At 42.4% G+C, this 24,866-nt stretch overlaps 1 protein-coding gene across 2 annotated transcripts in view; it reads right to left on the bottom strand.

The window, feature by feature from the left end:
• The window catches only part of IGF1 (insulin like growth factor 1), a 101,982-nt gene extending 93,180 nt beyond the window's left edge, over nt 1-8,802 (bottom strand). The window contains exons 1-3 of one of the 2 annotated variants that reach the window (XM_063445180.1): nt 8,692-8,802; nt 8,267-8,353; nt 5,717-5,873 (exon numbers count right to left, since the gene is read on the bottom strand). In XM_063445180.1, the coding sequence (XP_063301250.1) occupies nt 5,717-5,873; nt 8,267-8,332 (223 nt within the window). In that variant the 5' untranslated portion in view covers nt 8,333-8,353; nt 8,692-8,802. Of the gene's footprint in view, nt 1-5,716; nt 5,874-8,266; nt 8,556-8,691 lie in introns of those variants that run through there. The other variant, XM_063445179.1, reaches the window with a different exon arrangement.
• Nucleotides 8,803-24,866: the final 16,064 nt, after the last annotated feature.

The following is a 24,866-nucleotide window of genomic DNA, read 5'->3' as shown; positions in this document are numbered from 1 at the left end:
AACAGATGTGATATGTCATGCAAATTCTCAGAAGCTTTTTCTTTTCTTAAATTCAAAGCATTTTTACTGCCCATACGTTTTCAGCCATGAATTTTTTCAGGAAATATAAACTTGGCCAACCAATACAATGAGTATTTATTTGGCTAAAAGATTAAATTTAACAAAAATAAAAAAAAATGGTACATTTTGCATAGAGTGACAAGAAAGTTAAGGTCTAAATTATATGAAAATAAAGTAATTATTCAAAGTGCTCTCACAATCTACATGTCTAAATGTGCATACATTTTGTTTTATGCGTTCTGAGGCTGACAATGAAAAAGTGAAATTTATATATGGTAAAATCTGAATTTATTGAATGGGAATAAAAATTGTTAAGTCAGGAGGTATGCTATCATCAATTTTTCAACACATTTCCTTGTGGGAGCATTTAATCAATTGCTATGGCATGGCAATTGTCATTTCTCAAACCTTTATCCTGCTCTCTCAACTGAAAGGGACACTTCGGTTACCATAACAATTTCATCTAAATTAAGTAGTTATGGTGCCAGGAGGCCTCTGGGCGCACTCTTACCTTAAGGGGTTAAACCATACTTTAATGGCTTAACCTAAAAGGGTGCCTCCAGCCACGATCTGCAGGTCCCCCATGCGGCATCCGGCTTCTGAATCTCAGTTTCAGGAAGTGCGGAGTGGTGCCAGGCAGGTACGTTTCCTTTTAATCAATAGGGAGCTACTGATTGGCTTAGAGCAGCAGATGACCACTCTAAATATTTCAGCAGAGCCTCTGCCCGGTCGAACTCCCTGCTTCCTGAGATTCAGAAGTCAGATGCGGCCTTGAGGATCTGCAGATCAGCATTGGATGACGTTGTTATGGTGACTGGACTGTCCCTATAATTAGTGAATCAATTCTCCATTTCAAACTCACATTCCAATTCTGCTACTTTACCACCCTGTCACTTGGTTCCTCTTCTCTATACTGCCTCTCTTATTGTGTTTTTGCACCCCTCATCCTCTAGATCGGAAGCTTGTTCGAGCAAGGACCTTATCAATTTCCCTCTTTAAAGTGTTGCAAAGCGCTTCGGAATAAGTTACTGCTATATAAATGCTGACAAGAGTAATAATAATAATTATTTGTTGTTGTTATTATTATTATTTATAACATACATACAGTATTATAAGATCCAAACTAGATTTCGTTGGAATTATTCAACGTAAATATTCACTGGCAATTTCAGTCTTGCTCTGAATTACTCAATTTAAAATTACACATACCAATGACAAACTGCTGACTAAATATAACTCCAACCTTAGATCTTATGCTAAGCAGCCGCAAAACAAGAAAGATCGTGCTCTATCAAAATGCACAGTTGCAAAGATAAGTCAGCATTATCTTGTCAATCTAAAGATTAGTTGGATCTTTGATATTTACAGCATACTAGACACGAGGACTCTGTAACATTCGACTTTGACATTCGACTTTGATATGTCGACATGGAGCATATTAATTGTATTCAGATCTGCTGCTTTGTATCTTGTCTTGCAGTTGGACATCTTTACCTGGAATTTGGGTATACAGGGCTGTTTATTGGGAAAGGGAATATGGCCTGGAGTAATAATCTCATATTGGCCATTAAACTGAGAAAATGGTTTATAATGTTGTGGTATGATGAGAGATGAAAGACAATTATACATGCAGCTACGAGTGATTACAATTAAAACACAGCGTCTCCTTGCAACATGTAGCAATAGCTCCCCTAGCGGTAGATACATAAAATGCAGTAAGGTTATTGTAAGAATTATAGATTGTCTCTTTAGATATTTACTTAAAAAGAACTAAACAAAGTATAATTGTATTTAATATGATGCCTGGTTTTCCCTTGCCACAACCACTCTTACAACTCAAACAGGTGTGTATAAAGAATGCACTAATTGTTGGAGGATACTATATATTATCTACAATAATGTCATTTATTCTTATAATGATACTAATTCTCCTCCTGTGTTTATATGACCCAGCACACTGAGATACCTTGTTTGTAAAATGTATAGGAAAAAAAAACCAAAAAACAGCCCAGCTATAGCTTCTTTATATCATAGTCCCTGCTTCTTACCTAGCCAATACTCTCTGTGGCTGTCCAATCACAGACTTCCCAGTGCATCTTAATGAGAAACCTTTGCAAGGCAGGTTCTCTGAGAAACTGCTGCCTCTCGAGTTTAGCTCCAGTGAGCTAATCAAACAAGGAAGTAGCAGAACCTGTTTGCTGATTGACAGCCAGTAGTGTGTAAATACACCAATTTCTGATTAAATCTGAACTTTTTGTGAAATGAAAAAAAGATGACACATCTAAAGTGCTTTAAACGGACACTCCAGGCACCCAGACCACTTCTGCCCATCTCCCACTACTCCCATCTCCCACTACTCTTAACCCTGCAACTGTAATTATTGCAGTTTTTATAAACTGCAATAATTACCTTGCAGGGTTAACTCCACCTCTAGTGGTTATCTACTAGACAGCCACTAGAGGGCACTTCCTGCATCATAGCACAGAAAACCTGTGCTAGAGCGTCGCTGGATGTCCTCACGCTGTGTGAGGACCTCCAGCATCGCTCAATTCCCCATGGGAAAGCATTTTCAATGCTTTCCTATGGGGAGCTCTAATGCGCATGCGCATTAGGTCTCCCCGGCTGGTGGGCGGGATCAGTCTCGCCACCGACCGACGCAATCACTGGGAGGAGCGGCGGCAGAGGAAGAAGCAGCGACGTGGGACATGTCGCTGCCTCTGGTAAGTAACTGAAGGGGTTTTCACACCTTCAGCAACCGGGGATTGGGGGGTGGGAGGGAGAGGGGACCTGCAGTGCCAGGAAAATGGATTGTTTTCCTGGCACTGGAGTTTCTCTTTAAGTGTTCCTTTACGTTTCTGTGTATTTTACGTAAAGAACTTGCTTGGAGTTTAACATGTGTCCAAAGTGGTAGCAATTTCATGAAATAAAAAAAATGTACCAGAGGGAGGCAGCTTTGAGCTATAGTAAAGAAGGCTATATATTGCTTTATAATGCTACTGCTCCGAGAACCAGAAAGAGCAATGTTCATGTGTGTTTCAAATGGAACGTGAAGAAAGACTTAACTTTGCAACGTCAGCTGTTTTTTACAGCATTTCGAAGAGAGTTATGCAATGTGTATAAGATAGTTGTAAGCAAAACTGAGACTATTGCAATTTTAAGTCATTAGATGTCACAGCGCGATATTTTGATGTGAAAAACTCTTACTGTCATGACAGTACACAGAAGCAACAAGCATATATATAGTAGTTCTAAGGACAGTACATATTACCGGTCCTTAGAGGTGGCGGGACTTAATGTAAAATAGCATAAGAATAGTCAGCGATAAAGCCAAGGTCAAAGGAATATAGAATAGCGACGATACAAGTAAACAATCTAAGGTCAGGATACCAGAGATCAGAATATTCAAAAAAGTCAAAGTCACAAATCAGAATACCGGAGGATAATACAGAATGCACTCCTGGGATATTACAGACGATGATAGGGCACAGGTCTCTGAAAGCTCTGACTAGGTATAGATGATTATGGCATGTGACTAATTAGCTGATATTCCATTAACCCAGAATATGATAGGGTGTTGCAAATGATGTAATTTTATGTAATCTGCACCATTGGCATTGATGCATTAACACTGCGTCATAAAAAAACACAAAGATTCAGCGTCTGGCATCAGAATCGTTGATAAAGGAACCAGAGGCCGATAATCCAAAGATGGAGCACTGCGCGATCAAGATAGTGTAAGTATTCGGAAACACCAATTTGGGGGGGAAAAAAGCTCTGATCCAATAACTTCACATCAATAACTTTTAACCATCTACAAAATAACGTAAAAATGTCTGTAGACAATAAGGACTAAAATATACAAACTGATATGAACAGGAGAGCGCAATCGTAGTAAATTAAAATTCTTATAATAATAGCATACTTAAGCAGCTAAACACAAAATAAAGTTCCTTAAAAATCTTTACCCAGATATCATTCAAAAACAAAGTGTCAGCGCTATATATGATAACCTTACATTTAGGCAATCTATAAAAAATCTATACATTTTTTTTAACAGATTGCCTAAATGCAAGGTTATCATATATAGCGCTGACACTTTGTTTTTGAAGGACTAAAATATGTATAAAAGAAATTCAACATAAGCAATCCCATGGCAATAATTCCTTGCATTAGGTGAGATTCACACTTGGTTCCATCCAACCCATTGATACACCACCACGTCTGTATTAAAGAATTTATGACACACATTCCTGACCTGAAACAGAAATTCTCTTACCACTGATACCGGGACATAAGTTGGCGTTTAGCACCATATACTACAGAATACAAATGCCAACAACTTTTTTAAATTATTAACCTTAATCAGAGTTTTAGATATTGTATACTTTTAACCCCTTAATGACACATGACATGTGTGACATGTCACGATTCCCCTTTATTCCAGAAGTTTGGTCCTTAAGGGGTTAAAAGTAAACCAGAAGGGAAGCTGGTACACTTTGCATCTGCAGAGGTTGTTGAAATGAGTCACCCAACAGCTTCAAATGCATTGAACAACTTTTGAATAGAATTTAAGGTCCTCCCTATTTTACACATATGGATTTTTCTGGCAATCAAACATTTCATGGTGAAAATTTAGCCTACTTTCACTTCTACAGTTAGATGTAGATTTAAGAAAGTTGACCGTTGTCTGACTTCCTTCCAGGCTCTCTATAATTAGAGACACCACTGCTCCTCCAATAGGTATATATGGTAGATTCCCATCATCAGTGAAACAGTTTAATCCCTTTCTATGCAGCATGTATTGTGGGTAAATACTTTATGAAACCTTGAAAGACTTTGCTCTGAGGACTCCCTTCCATCTCATCATATTTTTGTGCTATATAGGAACCAGCCACAGAGGTGGTCCCATTACCGTAGTAAACTAAGGACAAAGCATAGTAGCTCAAGTCCATCACGTGAGACAATTGCAACATGTTTTCATGCTTACTCATAAATCAACTATTTGCACCAAGTTCCCGGCAATCTAATGCAAATGTCTCACTCGGTGTTGAAATATTCTCCATGAGCACAGGTTTTTACCTGGAATTTCCTGATCTCCTTCATTTTTTTCTTCTTCGTTCCCCTCTCACTCCCCTCTGGTTGTTTCTATACACATTTCACTACTGATCATGTCTTCATATATTTCTTTTTACTAAAAAGGAGTTATAGCCCTTCGATTTTTGAGATCCACCTCTAAATGATGACCAGTAGTTTTTTATTTGCACCAATATTTTTACAGACCCAACCGGTAATTATTTTGTGCGTACTCAATAAAGCCTTGTGGCTTTGTACTCTAAGTTTAAATGAATTTTCATGCTTAATTTCAGATTAATCTTATCATTAAGCAACAGACAAACTGGTGTAACTATGACGTATATTTCCCTACCACTCAATCGTCTCGAAAGCCTCTATACAGGTGATGAGGATTTAGGAGATTCAACCAACTCCAGACTATAAATATGATTTTATACACACACTTCAAGATTGTTCTCTTGCTTTAAATTATCCAACTTTTTAGTAAACCTACTTGCCCAATACACCATGTGTATTACGGCCTAGCTAACAAATACAGCAAAAAAACCAAAAAACATTAAAAGAAAAAAATAACGGAACTTACTGAAATAGAAGCCCCGGTCTCCACATACGAACTGTAGAGCATCCACTAACTCAGCTCCGCAAAGAGTCTCTGGACCAGCAGCTACAGAATGGCTTAAGGTAAGTAGACACAGAGCCAGGTAGAAGAGATGAATGTAGGACATTGTGTGAATCTTAACCTGCCAAAGAAAACAGATAAAGTATTATTTTATCAATCTTCTCAAATCAGTTTCTCAATACAATTCTGAAAACGCAGAGACTGGTTAGCGATAAGGCACACTTTTTCTCAGGGCACACATACTTTATACTTGCATGTCACATTTGATTTGAATGTAAATCAACTCAATTTAATTGGCTTAATTTTTGTACAAATTAATTATGTCTATTTATTTATTTTAAAAGATACCAGCACGTTCTACAGATGCACTGAGCTGACGGATAAAGGAGAATCATTCATATGTCATTGAGACAGAGGGATAAAATTGCCGCTAGAACAAAATACAAATAATTATGACAACCATTAGCATTAGGCAATGTGACTAGTTAAAAAAAAGTAAACTATAAAAGTAGTGTGGAGTTTGGATTCAATTTATAGCAGTCAACATACAAAACAATTAGCATACATTGTACATTTATACAGTTTAACACAACTAAGTAACTAATGGCACTATTTATACGGTATAGAGTAAGCCATTTTTTGATTATAATAAATATCCATTTAGATTTCTTAATAAACAATGTCAATCAATAAAATTTCAAGGCAATAAAGCTCTTTATTTCAACTGCGTCATTTTAGTCTAAATGTTACAGGATGGTTCTCAGCTCACTAGAACTTACATGAGTTTACCTCAATAATGTTTTGGTGAGAATGATTCTTTTGAGTTTATCCCCTCTGAATGATAGCGGGTTTACGTCCAATTGGTAAAATTCAGACTAAAATATCGAAGCTGTGTTAAATAACGTTTCCAGATCTGATATTGTTGGCTAAACGTTAACATCCAGATTCAATTTGCTAATATTCAGAGTCTTTCGAATAAACCCGTTTGTGTATACAACCCTGTCCTATGGTACTTTTGCGTGTTTTACTGTAGCGCTTCTTAGTGTACCCCCATTATTTGCACTAAAAAGATTAACAGAACAATTGGCCTTCTTCAAATACATTTGCAGAATTAGAAAGATATTTCCCATTTCACATCATCTAATTTGGATCAGGAAATGAACCAAACATGGTACACTGGCAACTGTATGCAGGATGGAACAGTCACTGACATACATTACTAATAATGAGTTCCAATTCCATGTTTTATGAACTGGGCCTAAAGTGTATACAAGTGTCTGATCCAATAGCTTAAACACATTTCCAGTAGAAGAAAAGTTAAAATCGCATCAGCCTTCAAGAAAAAAAAAAAACTAAAAAATCCTTTACTTTTTTTTTCTGCTCAGAAAGGAAACTTGAAACATTTCCAACAACCAGAAGAAAGGTCATATAAATCATTCTTAAAATGTTTTCAATTAAAAAAGATAAAAAAAAAAAGTAAATTAAAACCCTTTGGCGGATGTTACATAATACGTTAACCCTTGAAAACGTGGAATGCAGAGATTGTTAAATCTAGCATTAATGTTATAGAAGTGATGCTGGATTAATGACCTGATGTAGTGGTGTGTAGCATTAAATATCTGAATTTTCTATCCATTGAGGAAATGTAAATGATCCGATTTGGGCAATTTATTGATGAATGCTGTAATATTTCACTGAAAATATGCTTTGCTTTATCTGATTATATGTTTATTATTTTTCACACTTTGGGGTTTGTTTGTTTATTTACTCAACTTGCCTTGTTGTGCTTTGATAACTAACTTGCAATATTAAAGTTAATTTTAGTTTGTTTTTTTTTTATAAACTTTTATATATTGTCCTTAAGTTTACAAGTTTCTACTTAATTCAGCATAAATCACTGTTTAGTGAATAGACCCCACAAACACCATGAATTCATGCCATTTGTTGCAAAAGTCCCCTTATCTAAATAAAGTTTGAAATCAAACTGATAAAGTATGTGGATTCTAGTAATTCATAGAAAATCATGATCTAGCATTATCTATCTCTTTACTTTTACTATCAAGGTGTGCACATTGTTAGTATTTTGACAGGTGTATTAACACAACTGCAGTACAATCAATGTCTGAATAAAATAGCTCAGTATGTCATTGGCTATCAGCTCCTGTTACTGCATAATATACATGTTTGTTGTCATAACATAAAGTAGTTACATCTGCAAACTATCCTAATAAGTTTAAAGTATATAGCTATAGGCAATATTTGCTAACATTTACATTTTATAGAATTGAGAAATACCCAAAAAAAAAAAAAAAAATGTGCAGACTTCACCAACAAACTGCACAATCAGCATTTTTCTTACTGTCAGATCCAAAGCTATTTGACAGCTGGAGTGAACGCAAAAAAAAAAAAACATAAAAAAAATAAAAAACAGACAAAACAGACAAAACAAGCATAACATTATTTTAAAAATTAAGTAAAACAGTAGAACATAGATTAAACAAGAAAGGGAGTTACCTTTAAGATATCACAAAAGTAGCACTTAAATATTTGTGTTGAAAGACTGTTGTTGTTTTTTTCCATTGCTTCTTATAAGTGCAGGGTCTGAGAATGAAAGTGTTAGCTGTGATAACAAGAAATAAAAAATAATAGTAATACTTCCAGGCAGATTGTTCAGAGCAGTACATTTCAATAAAGTGGACTTTGTTCCATTTGGGTAGGCGCTATCTGCTCTGATTTTAAGAGTGACTGACAGATTTAGCAAACAGGAGAGAGATTTACAGAAAATCCTCACATTTATCTACATTTACACAGACACTGTAGACAGGAAGCAGCTGGGAGAATTATTTGCTTTCTCTCTCTCTCTCTCTCTCTCTCTCCCTCTTCTGGCAAAGTTTTCAAAAAATCTGACTTTTTGGGCTGAGTGACAAATAACATCATACCTTAGCATTTCAGGACTGGATCACTGAAGGATATTTATTTCTCTTTAAAAGAATGCATTATAGTGACATAGTAAAAAAAAAAAAAATAATAATAATAATAATCCAGCTATTTCTTTTTTTTTTCATTGACAAGCTTGCACACAGTCATCTATCCCCATTCTTGCTTCATGAAGAGTGCCTGACGTTGGGAACCTGATTAAGATTAATGCAAAGGGAGTGACGTAACCCACTTTACAAGCAGAGAAGTGATGTAATCTGAGGAGGGGGGTGGGGCAAAGAAAGTGTATTTTTCTTTTTTATATATATATATTTTTTTTTTTGCAGAGAGCTAAATATCATGGGGTTTGTTCACTAAATATTGAATTGCAGTGAGTTAAACAATTAAATGTTTTAAAATGGCACATTCTAAAATTCAGCTATAGTCACTCACTGTGTGGCTATTTTTTCACCTTCATTTTGCTATTCAGATATCAATTCACTACAATTCATTGTTTAGCGAACAAACCCCATTTGTATGTGCGATTATGGAGTTTATTCTCTACTCAAACCAGATAGACTCCCCAGATGTTGTAGAACTACAACTGCCATAATGCTTTGCATGCCTTTGTATTGTATTGAAATACAAGCTTGCAGAGCTGAAAACAGAGAGCTAGTCTCTGTATTCAGGCTTGCAGTGCCAGTGTCGCGGCTCCCTGTGCCGTTGCGTTGTGAGCTCTCTGGCTGTAGTTATGGCATTAAGGCAAACTAAATACATTTTCAATAAACAAATTTAATTAGCAATTATGCTAATCATTTATACACGACTACGGGGTATGGTTACATAGCCCGTGGCATACATACCAGGGTCGCAGGGGTCGCGGCTGCGACCGCGCCCGGCCCACCAGGGGGCCCGGCCGCCCTGCGACACGGTATGTACGTAGGGCTGGCCCTGCCGAGGCTGGCCCTGCTGTCACCCGGCTGGCGGGCACGCAAGGGAGCATTGTCCCCTGAGTGCTTCCTCTTCAGCTTCCTCGCGCACCGCACTGATGCCGGAGCCGGAAGATGACGTCATCTTCCGGCACCGGCATCCCTACACGGCGCGCAAGGGAGCTGAAGAGGAAGCACTCAGGGGAGCCTGCCCGCCGGGTGACACCACTGGACCCCAGGGAATCCCCTCAGTTCTCCCACAGGTAAGGAGGCTGTGGGGATTACATTTTTTTTTAAAAGTGTGTGTGTTCCTTTTATGAAAGGCTTTGCTCCACTGGGACCACCCCCAAGGGTATGATTACGCTTCTGTACGCACACTTAAGCACGGAAACCAGTGAATGGGGTAACTTAAATTATACTGAGCGATGGGAAACGGATCTGGGCGAGGTATTGGAGGGTTTGGAGTGGAGGGAGATCTGGGAGGCGAATGCCACCGTCTCGATTTGTGTCACACTCCAAGAACAGGCGTGGAAGACCATGCTGCAGTGGTATACCACGCCTGTTCAACTGTATCGCATGCGCAAGTTGGTCAACGATGACTGCTGGCGGGGTTGCGGTTACCAGGGCACCTATATCCATATGTGGTGGGAATGTCCAAAACTCACCGACTTCTGGAGGTCGGTAGAGGACCTCCTGAGGCAGACGTTCAACAGACCCCTGCGTATGGACCCTTGGGTGTACCTGCTGAATAGGTCTCTGGAGGGCTGGACCAGGAGGGAACAAACATTGGCGCACAAGATAACCCTGAGCGCACGCCGGGCTATAGCGACCGCGTGGCTTTCCCCGGAAGGCCCCGATTTTTACGGAGTGACGTCTAGGATTAGAGAGTGTAGAATCATGGACGACTTGACTGCAAGAGTACGAGGGACAGTAGGTTCGTTTCAAAAGATTTGGGAGCCATGGGACAGTAGTCCAATGGGCTCGGGTTGAGCTTGACGGCATCTTCTCTGGTGTCAGTAGGCGGGATCTCGCGCAGGAAGCCCCCCTCCGCCCCCTCTTCCTTTTTCCTTCCTTTTCTTTTCTTTGTCTCCCTCCCCCTCCCTCTCCCTCCGTCTAACTTGCTCTCTATTTTTTAGACAGCTGCTCTACTTCTCATTTCTCTCTCTCACATTACTATATTTTTCCACCTTTCTTAGTCTCGTCTTTTTCTTTGTGTTAAGTTTCTTATCTTTCTTGTTTCTTACACCCCTCCCCCTGGACTCTCCATGGGAGGTGGAGTTAATGTTACACCTGTATCAGATCCGGAGACGCGGTTGGACGAGCAATGTAATCCATACGTAAGTTGGGCATTGATGCAGACTGGTAACTCGGCATGACTGCCGCGCCGGTCGCACTATATACCACCTCACTGTCAGCAGCGGTCACCTTGGACAACGGCAACTGACAGGCACGTGATGACGAGTTACATGTATATCGTATGGGCGGGAACTCTGACTGTATAGTATCAAAATCTACCCTGACGATGTTCCGGGCCTTTCCCAGGGTCTAGAAGCCTCTTCTTAAGTCTTAAGTAAAAGTTTAACATTGGAGGTGGGAATGCCTATACCTGACATAAAGGACTTTGGTCCTGACCATGCATGGAAAGCTACATGCTATCCAACTCAACATTGACTGACTGAGTCGTATTCCTTTATTGTTCCTTCCTTTCTTTGTTATAAACTAAAAATTTGTGCTGTGTCCACCTGTTATTCTGTTGAATATTGTAAATTGCTCTCAGAAGCTGGTGTAGCTTTGAGTAAATGTTGGAGATACATGACACGACAAAAATAAAGAATTAAAAAAAAAAAGTGTGTGTGTTAGTGTGTGTGTGTGTGAGTGTGTGTTAGTGTGTGTGTGTGAGTGGGTGAGTGTGCTAGTGTGTGTTAGTGTGTGTGAGTGTGTGTGAGTGTGTGTTAGTGTGTGTGTTAGTGTGTGTGTGTGTTAGTGTGAGTGTGTGTGTGTGTGAGTGTGTTAGTGTGTGTGTGTGTTAGTGTGTGTGTGTGTGTTAGTGTTAGAGTGTGAGTGTGTTAGTGTGTGTGTGTGTTAATGTGTGTGTCTGCTAGTGAGTGTCAGTGACTGTGTTACTGTGTGTGTCTGTTACTGAGTGTGTTTGTGTGAGTCTGTCTGATGTCTGTTAGTGAGTGTGTGTTTGTCAGTGAGAGTGTATGTTTTGTAAGTGAGTGTGTATGTATGTTTGTCGCTGAGTGTGTCTCTGTCATTAAATGTGTGTCTGTTAGATAGTGTGTATGCATCTGTTCGTGAGAGTGTGTTTGTGTGTCTTCAGCACTTACCTTTCTCTAGCGCCGGACTCCCTTGGCGCTGGGGATCCCTCCGCCTCTCAGCTCCGAATGCGCATCCGCGGCAAGAGATGAGCGCGCATTCAAACCGCCCATAGGAAAGCATTACTCACTGCTTTCCTATGGACGTTCAGTGTCTTCTCACTGCGATTTTCACAGTGAGAATCGCGGAAGCTCCTCTAGCGGCTGTCAATGAGACAGCCACCAGAGGCTGGATTAACCCTCAGTAAAATATAGCAGTTTCTCTGAAACTGCTATGTTTTCTGCTGCAGGGTTAAAACTAGAGGGACCTGGCACCCAGACCACTTCATTGAGCTGATGTGATCTGGGTGTCTGTGGTGGTCCTTTAAGTGTATGTGCATCTGCATGCACTGGCGTACATACCGCGGTCGCAGGAGTCGCAGCCCTGCAACCCCTGCGACCAGGTGCCCGCCACCATGTGTTGCGGCCCCGGCCCGCGCAGAGTAAGCGTGGGGGGGGGCCCACGGATCAATTTTCGCACTGGGGCCCCATGGGTCATGTGTACGCCACTGTACATAGCCTTCCAGTCGTGTATAGATAAGTGCCGTTGTGTGTATTTCTGAGTGTGTCTGGCATTGTCTACCTATGTGTGACAGGGTTTGGGGCATTGGCGTGCGCACGGGGTGTGCCGGGTGTGCCTGGGCACACCCTAATCCCCTCGGCACGCGCTATGTGCCTCCCTCCATGGGCCAGTGAGGGAGATCAGAGATCTCCCTCACCGACACACAGCAGCATGGAGGGAGGCATGAGAGGACCCGGGGAACTCTTGCCAGCTGCTCCGTCGGGTTCCTCTCGCGAGGTCGGAGTGTTGCCGCGGTTACCTCGGCAACGCTCAGATCTTGCAAGAGTGAACTCTAGCCCCCTGTGAAGCTAGAGTTCACTCACCACTGAACCACCAGGGATGGCAGCAGCACGGTCCCCCCTCCCTACAAAAGGTAAGAAGGGAGGGGGGATGTAACTAAACGGCCTCCCCACCCCACACATTACACACAAACAGCACATACACACACATACATCACCCTTACACACACAGCACCCACACACACACATACACACACACACTAACAGCACCCTTACACACACAGCACCCTTACACATACACACACACAGCACACACTAACAGCACCCTTACACACACAGCCTCCTCACACACACACACACACACACACACTAACAGCACCCTTACACACACACACACTAACAGCACCCTTACACACACCTTACATACACACACACACACACTAACATCACCCACACACATACAGCACCCTTACACACACATACATCACCCTTACACACACATACAGCACCCTTCCACACACAGCACCCTTACACACACAGCGCTCCCACACACACACACACACACACACAGCGCCTTCACACACACACAGCGCCTGCACACACACACAGCACCTGCACACACACACAGCGCCCACACACACACAGCGCCTTCACACACAGCGCCTTCACACACACACAGCGCCTGCACACACAGCACCTACACACACACACAGCGCCCACACACACACAGCGCCCTCACACACACAGCGCCCTCACACACACAGCGTCCTTATACACACAGCACCTACACACACACACAGCGCCCACACACACACACAGCGCCCTCACACACACAGCGCCCTCACACACACAGCGCCCTTAAACACACAGCGCCCGCACACACACACACAGCGCCTGCACACACACACAGCGCCTTCACACACACAGCGCCTTCACACACACACACACACCTACACACACACACACCTACACACACACAGCACCTACACACACACACAGCACCTACACACAGCACCCTCACACACACACACAGCAGTATATGTGTGTGTGTATGTATATGTATATGTGTGTGTATATATATATATATATATATATATATATATATACACGCCGTGTGTTTGTGCTTTAGGGTGGACACCCTTATACAATAGGCTGTGCACGTCTATGGTTTGGGGTGAGTGTTGCACAGTTGGAGGGCAGGATTGGAAGGCTTTATGTGGTAGATTGAGTGTGACAGGATATACAGGGGCTTTTTTAGTAAATTGATTCCCTGGTGATCCGGTGGGCTGGCTCAATCCCTGGTGGTCCGGTGGGCTCCCTATCTGGTTTGCAGCTCCACCGGGTGCAGAGCTGTAGAGCACGTGGTAAGTCTTGCAACTCCAGTCAGAGCATTGCTGCGGCAACCCTTTGGTTTGCTGGAGATCGTGAGACACCTCAGTCTGCAGCTCCTCCCCCAGCGGAGCTGCAGACAGGAACTGGGCTCTCTCCCCCAGGGCAGACTGAGCGGAGGGGCTTCGCTCCCAGTGGCATATTAGGCAAGCCGCCTGGCCCTCTCATGTGTCGGGCCCTCGGCCATAGACCGAAGACCCAACATGTCAGTCTGGCTAAGGCTATTTAGGTGGCCATGAGGTCCCAGACCATGCAAGGTCTAATTAGAGAGCCGCCTTTGGACAAGGCATCATGGAAGTTGTCGTTATCAAACATCTGGGGATCTACCTTTTGGGCACCCCTACTTCTAAGCACACAAAATCTTTGCAAATTCAAATTGGAAAACTGAGGCCAAATTAACTGCCTGTAGATAAGCTGGAAAATGCTCTCAAATCAACAATTGTTGCCTCCATTTTGCATTTACTATTAAAACCTGAAATGCAAAATTTAGACAAAAATAGCTGATTTGCTTGGCTATTGTTGACTCCATTTAGCAATTTTTTTTTTTATTTTTTTTATTTTAGTCGTGCATGGTATAACATCATCGCTTGCGCTGCCACAACAGCAGAGGCAAGCACATATAATTCAATATAACATAAACAACGGCATGGCAGTAAATTCACAGCACATTTTTTTTATAGTGTAAAGTTGAGCTACAGGCTATTATGCTTGAGTATCTGCGATAAAAAAAAAAAAAAGGGATGTAGTATAGCCTGCTGTGTTGCCCTCTTGGCCCATTGCCTCCGATGAGAGAGTAAGTTGGCTTAGGTTTTGTAGTGTATAGGCAGTGTGGGCCGTATGCCTCTTGGCCTGGTGTGAGTAAGGGCCTATGCGCTTAAGTGTGAGCCTATGCGCTTAAGAGGCTAGCACCCGTATGGTGGCACGTTGGTACTGTTGCAAGGTCTTAGGGTGGGGGGGGGGGGTGTTAAGAGGTGTTACCCTCGAGCCAGTGGATGGGGGGAATTATGTCATCCGACATTGTATCTAATGTTAGGGTACAGTCAAAGAGGTTGTAAAATCAATATTATAACTGTGAAACATATAACTAGACATATAACTATTGTCAGCCTATCAAAGTTAGAACGGTAGCAGTCTGGTGATGTACTGAAATAGAGTTAGTCCATCATGGGATGGCTGCTGAGGCAGGGTTGCCCCGCTTAACTGCTGGCACAAACGGGAGAGTCTTAGCCGGATTCCAGATGTGTGGCTGCGGCTTGGTCATTGGCAGTGCACCTTCTGGTGTCACGGTCAGTCCCAGCTGTTGTAGTGCGTCCTTGATTTCCGAGGGCTCCTGGACATTGAGATTGCCAGATTCCTGGGGGATCAACAAGCATTTTGGGGTGCCCCATTTATAGGGTATGTGGTGTCGGATCAGTTCCGTCGTCAGCGGCTTTAGGGATCTTCGCCAGTCCAACGTTGCTCTGGACAGGTCTGGGTAGAACAGTAACGTGTGACCTTCAAATTCGTATGGTGATTTATTCCGCAGTGCTGTTAGAAATGCTTGCCTGTCCGGCCCATTCTGGAAGCGTATGATGGCATCCCTGTTCACCTCAGTGGGACGTGATGAAGGTGCTGGGAGTCTGAAGCAACCCTCCAGGGCCATCATTTTGGCCTGCTTGGCTGAAAAGAGGTGTGTAAGTAGTCTCCTGACTAGGTGGGGAATTTCTGCCGTGTCAATTTGCTCTGGGATGCCCCTTATTTTAACATTTTTCCACCTCCTACGGTCTTCCATCGCCGCCAAGCGGCTCTGCGTCTGGGCCTGTTCACAACGTATCTCGTTGAGCTCGAGCTCCATATTATTGAGGCGGACCTCGTGGGTGGCCGTGGTTGTCTCCGCGTTGTGGAGGCGTCTCGACACTCCGCTAATCTCCACTTTGAAGGAGTTAATGTCGGTTGCTATATTGCGGCGGAGGTCGTCCAACAGGGCCTTCAAGGTTCCCTCTGTCACCGGTGAACCTTCTGACCGTTTTGCCTGTAAGACAGCGCTCTGTCTGCTAGCTGTAGTGGCCAGTTCATGTAGATCTGGTAGGGAAGTTTCACTCGAGGAGTAGGACAACCCGTCGGAGAGAGGCGCCATGACAGGCTTCACCGCGCCTTGCGGCCTTCTCAGGAGTTCCCCGATGTCCGCGGAAATTGGAGGTTTATCCGCTTTGTATTTTTTGGTTTTTCGGCCCATCGTTATTGGAGACCGGTCTTCTCGCTAGGCAGTCAGGTGCCAAGCTGGAAAGGTAGTTATACCGGCTGTTTTGTTAGAAATGGCCCGGAGCTCTTTCGTTATGCGTCCGGACGGTATGGCAGCTGGCTCCGCCCCCTCCATTTAGCAATTTGCTTTCCAACTCACTCCAATTAGATATTTAGTAAATAAACTTTCCATCATTGTATAAATTAGACATTTTTAAAGCAATACAAATTGAACTGCTTATATTATACTTGTTCCCATCAGCAATGTATGCTTTATTCTAAGAAAGTACAAATGTCTGACAAGAGAACTGTTTTTTGTGGTTGTTTTTAAACCCAAATATGCATTGCATAAATAACACCATCTGGCTTAGTTGCACGCTCTTAGTCTCACTGCCTATGATGTCATCTAAATGCCCTAACTTAATGGTATAAAATATCTTCAGTCAACTGTTTTTCCTTTCTATTTATATTGTGCACTAAAACTGCTTTTCAATCTATAACCGGTTATATAACTTTATTGCTATATTGTGGGAATTCTCCTTAAGTGACTAAATTCTTAGAGAACAAATGGTAAACTTTTAAAGAGGTAGATTCACTAAACTGTGAATCTGTGACTGTGAATTAAAACACAAATTGCCACATTTAGGCAAAACAAAATAGCTGATTGGAAGTCCTCCCAAGAAGACTGGAGCACGAGAAGGCAGAGAGGACGGGGGCTGGGCAGGACCAGCTCCTCCAACTACCTCAGGCAGCACTTTGGAAAAGTCAACACTACATACAAACACACTGCTGCATCGAAAAGTCAACACTACATACAAACACACTTCTGTATTGAAACGTCAACACTACATACAAACACACCTCTATAAACACCCAAATTATATATAAACACACCTTACATTCAAAAACCAACACCACACATACATGCATGCTTGCATTCAACCTCCAACACCACATACAAACACAATCACACAACATACTTTATACAAAAACATGCTTACATTCAAACACAGAAGCATAGCTTCGTGCTAAATACAACCCTGCAAGCAGGCAAAATTGGTAGAGCCCCAGCTGTCAAAGTATTGTTGGAGTTGCACGACAGAATGTGTTTTACCTTTTATCCAACCTTGCAATTCGGCAATTTGGGGTTACAAACATGTAACAATACAATTTTTCCACCAGGGCACTTTTTACTTTAGTTCCGCCACTGCATTGGGGTGGAGGGCGTGATTCTATGACATGGAGTTGGGGGCAGGGTGCAGGGGGCCCAAGCGAATATTTGCCCAAGGTCCAATCAATATTAAAGATGGCCCTGACCCTCCCACACACACAGTCACCCCTCCGCACACTGCCCTCCACTGTTATCTCTACACACACTGTCACCCCTACACATGCTGTCACCCCACCTTCACCCAGCCACTCACATTAACTCCGTCCTAATCCTGTCTCTCTCACCCTCTCCAACCATGCCACATTTACCTGCCTTTGCTCTCCCACGCTCACCCTATAATTTCAACCCCCCTAATGCTGTCACATTCATCTTCTCTTGCACTGTCACACTCACCCACCAACCCTGTCACACTCATCCTCTATCACTAGGTAATACTCATCCCCCTTCACTCTGTCATGCTCACTATATCACATTAACTCCTCCAATCATGTCACTCAGCCTACCCAACCATGCCACACTCACCCTGTCACATAACCCCCCATCCTGTCACGCTCACCTACCCTCGCCCTGTCACACTCTCACCTCCAACCATGCCACGCTCACTCCTGAGGATACTCACTGTCAGACACACACTCTCAGGCCCATACACAGGTAGACAATGCTAAACACAATCATAAATACAAACAACCAGATACACATTGTGACTGCATGTCTGTATTTGTCAATGTGTGGGTCTGTGCATCAGTGTGTGTGTGTGCGTGCATGTCCGTGTATCAGGGTGTCAATGTGTTTGTGTATAACTTTGTATATATGTGTGTGTGTGTGTGTGTAACAGTGTGTATATTTGTGCATGTATTCTTGTGTGGGTGTGGGTGTGTGGGTGTCTATGATTGCAATGTGAGGGAGGTATGGTAAGGGCAATGCAAAGGTAAAGTGGCAAGATATATAATATATTATATACATACATGTACAAAACATGGGGACACACATGTAAAGAACGTATAGGATAATATATATGTAAAGGGATTATTGAATATGTGGGGAAATGTATAGGACACTGTTTTCTTATCTAGTTCTAATCTTTATTATTTTGTAAATACATCTTTAAAAGTTTTTTTACCCAATCAAAATTTTCATTTCTGTTTGTAATAACCCCCTTCACACTGACACTTATGTGTACATGAGTGCTAGCCTGTGCAACCATGCCCAGCAATCCAGGGCCGGATTAAGAGCCCATTGGGCCTGATGCTGACAATTATGATTGCCTAATTACAGAATCTTATCGACAGAAAACATCTGGGGGAGGTGGTGCTGGAGAGAAACTCACAGGATATAGCTTTAAGAAAACACATACCCTATGCTAATCTCTCGCTTTCATCTTTCAAGTAAATCCATACTCCCTAACATCAGTGTCCAGTGACGCAGGATTTCGGTGGGTGGGGTAAAGGGGTGGGCCACTGATGTGAATCACAAAAGGGACAAACATGCTCAAAAAGGGGGCGTCTTTCCGACAAATTTACTAATACTAAGTAAAAATGACTTAGTATTAGTAAATTGTGCCCCTACTCGCTCTACCGCGAGTAGGGGTATGTCTAGTAATGTATGTTACTTGATTGTTGTAAATGTTGCAAATGCTTTTAGCTGAATCCTGGCTATGTTTGTATACTTTTTATTTGAAATTGTATACAGTGTAACATTCTTCTTTCACTGGGTAAGTATATTAGTACTTAGGCAATACTGTGCTTCGGAACTTCGGAACTTCGGCACTTGGACACCTCGGAACTTCAGCAACTTCGGAACTTCGGCACTTCAGCAATTCGGCACTTCGGCACATCAGCACTACTACAATTTGGAAATTCGGTAATTTTGGCACTGCGGGGCTTCGGCAATTCGGCAATTCGGCACTTCGGCACTTCGGTAATTCAGCTAATTTTAATTCAGACCGAAACGAATTGCACATGTCTAGTATTCAGTGCAAGCACACACTCCAATTTAACTACAGCTCAAACACACACAATGCAACCCCTATTTATTTTTAAACTATGGATGTTAGTGGGGACCTCATGTTTGAGTTTCTCCTAAGGCCTCACAAAGTCTAGAACAGGCACTGGTCGGTAGTATATGCAGGACACAAAAATAAAATATATAGTGCTCACTGATGTAGATATACATTTAATAAAAAATAGAAGAGGTATTCACAAATGTGGAGCAAAATATGTTTTTTCTTACTCTGCAGTGCTGTGTAGAAAATCAAGGTGAAGTCCAATAAAGATTAAATATTAGATACTTTATTGGATAAACTAGTTTATAAAACAATAAAAACAATTCAAAATAGTAAAAAATACTTCACGCGTTTCGCCTATCCAATGGCTTTTTCAAACACTTTTACACTACAGCACTTTTGCACTGTTTTGCACTTTTGCAAGACATCAAATATCCCGGGGGCGGGGCCGGACCGCCAAGCTGGACGGTCGCAAGACAGACCAGCTCCTGCAAAAAGCTCAACCATTAAGCCATAAAAACACAATTCTTGTCCCTTCTGTGGACCAGCAACAGCGGCCCACGACGGGCAGAGTGCACTGGATCCAGGGTGAGGCTGGCTCACCGAGTATTAGTCCCCTGGAGGAGAAATCTTCACTATCACGGTTGAGGCCTATTCTGGCGGTGAGTGGAGCGGACGGCCGCTGCCCCGCTATCCCGCCTAATAGTGCCCAGGCCCTCGAGGAACCGGCTCTGTTCCCCACCCCTCTGGACCGGTGGGGGTGATCCCGGTCCTCATCCTGATGCCCAAACCTCTACAACGCGAATAAGGCAAAGCAAGATTGCCAAACTGACCCGCAACTCAGGTGATAAACCTAGAATGGCGGAGGCCGCGTGCAACAGCACCAAGAACAGAGTACAAGAAAGTGGTCCCCCCACATCAGCCGCAACCAACGCGGATCAGAAGCACCAACAAATCTGACACCCACAAGGACCAGCGGCACGCACACACCCTGGCACCTAACGGGTCACTTACCTATGGAGCCTCATCACAAGCTCGGACTAGCAACCGACGGCGAAGAAAGAGGCACAGCAGAACAGCGCTTGCCCAACAGCAGCCCTTACCCTGTGACACGCCGCTCTCCAGTTCAGGTCCATCGAGCCGGATGCCGCATACCACTCCTAGTCTGTCGTGCAGCACCTGCCAACCAACCCCGCGGGAGTCGCAACAGAGGCAGACTGCCGGACAGCAGCGGGAACGTGCTGAGCCCACAGAGGGCATAAGAAAGGGGACTCTCTGAAAATGACCTCACTAATCATAACTTGTCTTAGTGTAAACATGGCAATATCAAAATTTTACCTATCACAATGCACCAACCTTCCTCACTTTACTCATGTGTAAATATAAGGACCTAAAGGGTGATATTTATCTCTCACATCTAAAGCATGTATCCAGCGAATAATAAACAGAGCATAATACCAGCATGTAACCTTATCCTTTACCTATTATACCAAAAATGTGCACTGCCTAGCAACTACCCTATCTGTTATCTATGCCAAGCAGCTCGAGGAATGCCGTTGGGGTACCTGGAGCCAGTTTGTAATCATTATATGCACTGCAAAAATAAAAAATTATAAAAAAAAAAAGACATCAAATATCCCTAGGTGGGGATTATACTGCCCAAGCGCATCCAAATAGAGCTATCCTTGCTCTACAAATTAAATACATCAAGGTGCTCCTCCTTCTTCTTATCTGTTTGCATCTTTTATTGAACTGGATTGAGAGACTTTGGTTTGGGTGCTGTGGCTGCCTATCTATTTTAAATATACGCACTAGAGACCAAGCTCCCATAAATTGATTTATGTTTATACGTGCCAGACTTTGTATGTGTGTGTCAATATGTATGTGTGAGGTATTGCATATCTTTGTGTGGCAGTGTTTATATGCTTGTGAATTTGTGTGTATCTGTGTGTATATGTATGCATCAGTGTATGTATGTGTATGTGTGTCAGTATGTATGTGTGTGGCAGTGAGTATATGCTTGTAGATTTGTGTGTGTATTTGTATGGTAGTGTGCATATGTGAGTATCTGTGTGGCTGTGTATATCTTTGTATGTACTGGATGTGTGTGGCAGTATGCATGTGTCTGGCAATGTGTATATATATAGAGAGAGATGCTGATTGGGTGCACAGCTTTTTGTCACACATGCACTATAGCCTGCCAATGCTTTCCTATGGGAAAGCATTGGATTGGCTGAGATCATCAAGTTTGATGATCTCGGCCAAAGTGAAAAACACACTCATAGGACTTCAAAATCAACATACGGTACAATTATTTGTTTTTTTACTGCTGTGCAACAGCATACATTCACCATTTCAGTCCTATTACCAAACTTTTGTTAATATGTCATGGTAGTTGATTTGAACCATTTGTTATATGCAAAAACACATCTCCTTAAAATAAAATTGCTTAAAAGGAAACTGGGGTTCAAAGTTCTTTTGATTGATCTCACTGCCATAACAGCACCATATCGTCAAGGAGGTAAAACTCAGTTCTAAAGAGTTGTTTTAAACTTCTTGCTAATTGAGTTTGAATTTGTTGCTTCATATCTTGGTTTATCCAAACCAGACCTACTTTTATATCCCCTCTTGTTTGGTATACAAGAAATATTGATTTAACAGGCTACTTGATGAGAATCTCCAATGTTATTGCTACAATTTTATTAAATTATATTTCTTGGTTAGTACAACTATTGCCACGGTAGCACTGTATGCTTATAAATAAAGAACCAATAAAATGGACATTCTGTAGGAGGAAACGTTGCACATCGTTGCTCACTACAAGTCGTTTCACTACTAGTGTTGGCATACTTTCCTTTTGTACTTTACTTAAAATCATTGGGTCTTGGCTGACCACGCTACAGAGGGTATACAGCTCTACATAAAGCATTGCATATGGTCCTTTATAAGGTAAAGGTGGCTCAGCGCCACAAATGAATTAAAATTATGTTGGACTGGTTGGGTAGATCAGTTGCTCCTTCCGTCACAAAGCTCCTGCTGGGCTCCTGACTGCCACAGGCCTTTTGTCTATAACCAAAGCGGTCAGTCCGTCCTTGTCTGTAAGTGTCTGGGGGCATGAGTGTTTCTGTATATGTACGTGCTTCTCTACGTGTCGTTATGTTCATGTGTCTCTCTATATGAGTGTGTCTGTATGTGTCTCTGTACATGAGCATGTCTGAATGTGTGCCTTTGCAAGTCACTGTATATCCATGCAGTCACTGGGCGTATGTGTTTATGTCTTACTGGGTGTGCCTGTATGTGCATCTGCATCTGTGCATGACTGTGTCTGTATGTGTGTCTCTGTCTTGCACAAGTGGGTCATTAAATATGGTTCTGTGTATAAGTGTAGCAAGTCTGATTAGAGACTACATGAGCCTGGAGCTAAAATTTACAAATGGCCTAATTGGGAAATAAGGTATAATGAAATCACAATTTTTCTAGTGAACTTTGGGAAATCTCTCAATTTTCTTCCAGGATACGGAGGCTTCTATAATGAAAGGTTAAAATAAAATTCCTTGAAAGTCGACTCACTAGACCATTCTGCATATTTCATCAGATCCTCTAACCTACAGCCTCAGGGAAAAGCTTTAGAAGCAATAGCCCCTCTGGTGGAGTGAGCTCCCAAAAAAGAAACATAAATTCCTGCCAAACTCATTAACTATGTTACCCATATTGTTATATTTGGAATTCAAACCACTTTAAAAGGTTTATGAAAGGAAATGAACATTGAATCTGAGGAATTATCTCTCAAGTCCTATGTTTTTGACACAAACATTGTACCAGACATAAACCTTGTTTTAAAAGAAAAGTTATATATATATATATATATATATATATATATATATATATGTGTGTGTGTGTGTGTGTGTAAGCATTTACTTTGCCAGACCTCCAAATAACATACAGAAATCCTTGCACTCTTGCAAGTAGATATTTGGTTCTGCCCGGTGCCCAGCCGTTGTTTGTAATATAGAAAAATAAAAACATTTGGCTGCATTCACGGTCTTTTTGTGTTTATTCCAACGTCTTCTTTATTTCATCAATTAAAAAATGAACATCCACCATACTGTGTGGGAACAAAAGTATAGTTGCCGGTCAACGTTTCAGTCCCACCTGGGGACTTTCCTCAGGACCAATAACATTTTTATTGGTCCTAAGGAAAGTCCCCAGGTGAGACGGAAACTATACTTTTGTTCCCACACAGTATGGTATATGTTCATTTTTTAATTGATGAAATAAAGAAAAAGTTGTAATAAACACAAAAAGACAGTGAGTGCAGCCCAATTCTTTATATATATATATTTGTGCTCGGAATCTCTATTATGTTAATGGAATGTAGAGAAAGAGCAAAGTTGGTTGAGGTGTGCCGAAACCAACGTACGAGTAGGCCTGTAAAAAAGAGGGCCCACAAAGAGAAATGTGTAAAGGAGGGTGTAGGTGGGTGGGGTCAACACAGCTTGAACGGCAAAGGTAAGAAGGGGGTAGGGTTTATATAGGGTCATAACTCCTCCCACAAATTCAGGCCAATGGGCCTTCCAACTTGTGCTCGGAATCTCTATTATGTTAATGGAATGTAGAGAAAGAGCAAAGTTGGTTGAGGTGTGCCGAAATGAGTGACCAGAGAAGGAGGCTGGGTTGTAGCCTAACCTAGACAATAGAATTCTGATGTGTGACATAAATTTAGCTGTGGTGAGTGGGTGTCCTTGGAGTAGAAGTAGTGGAGTATCTGGTGAGTGCGTGAGGTGAGAAACCAGGAGCATATCCAGAACATAAAATGGGTTGCAAGAGAATACTGAGAACGGGCAGCAGCTGAAATAGCCTGCCCTTCGGTGGGTCCCCGCTCAGTTCTCAAGCTGGTTATTGCTCATCTTGTGCCATTACAGAGAGAACATCTCTGAAACATATCAGACTGGTCCCACCCATACGGGCAGTCCAGATCCGAAATGCCAGCAAGTTCCCTCTGCGCGAGAGACACAGCAACCCCAGACGATCGTTTCAGCCTTGTTAGGCATCATCAGTGAGGCATAGCTGATATCTCCCTAGGCACCGTGAGCAAGGGGTCCACGTCTGGATTATCCCTTTAAACTTGTGGAGAGCAAAAAATGGGTTGCAAGAGAATACTGAGAACGGGCAGCAGCTGAAATAGCCTGCCCTTCGGTGGGTCCCCGCTCAGTTCTCAAGCTGGTTATTGTTCATCTTGTGCCATTACAGAGAGAACATCTCTGAAACATATCAGACTGGTCCCACCCATACGGGCAGTCCAGATCCGAAATGCCAGCAAGTTCCCTCT

Source organism: Pelobates fuscus, chromosome 3, assembly GCF_036172605.1.
Source record: "Pelobates fuscus isolate aPelFus1 chromosome 3, aPelFus1.pri, whole genome shotgun sequence".
Lineage (NCBI taxonomy): Eukaryota > Metazoa > Chordata > Amphibia > Anura > Pelobatidae > Pelobates > Pelobates fuscus.
The sequence above is the reverse complement of the archived record's forward strand: the minus strand, read 5'-3'. Positions and strand labels throughout refer to the sequence as shown.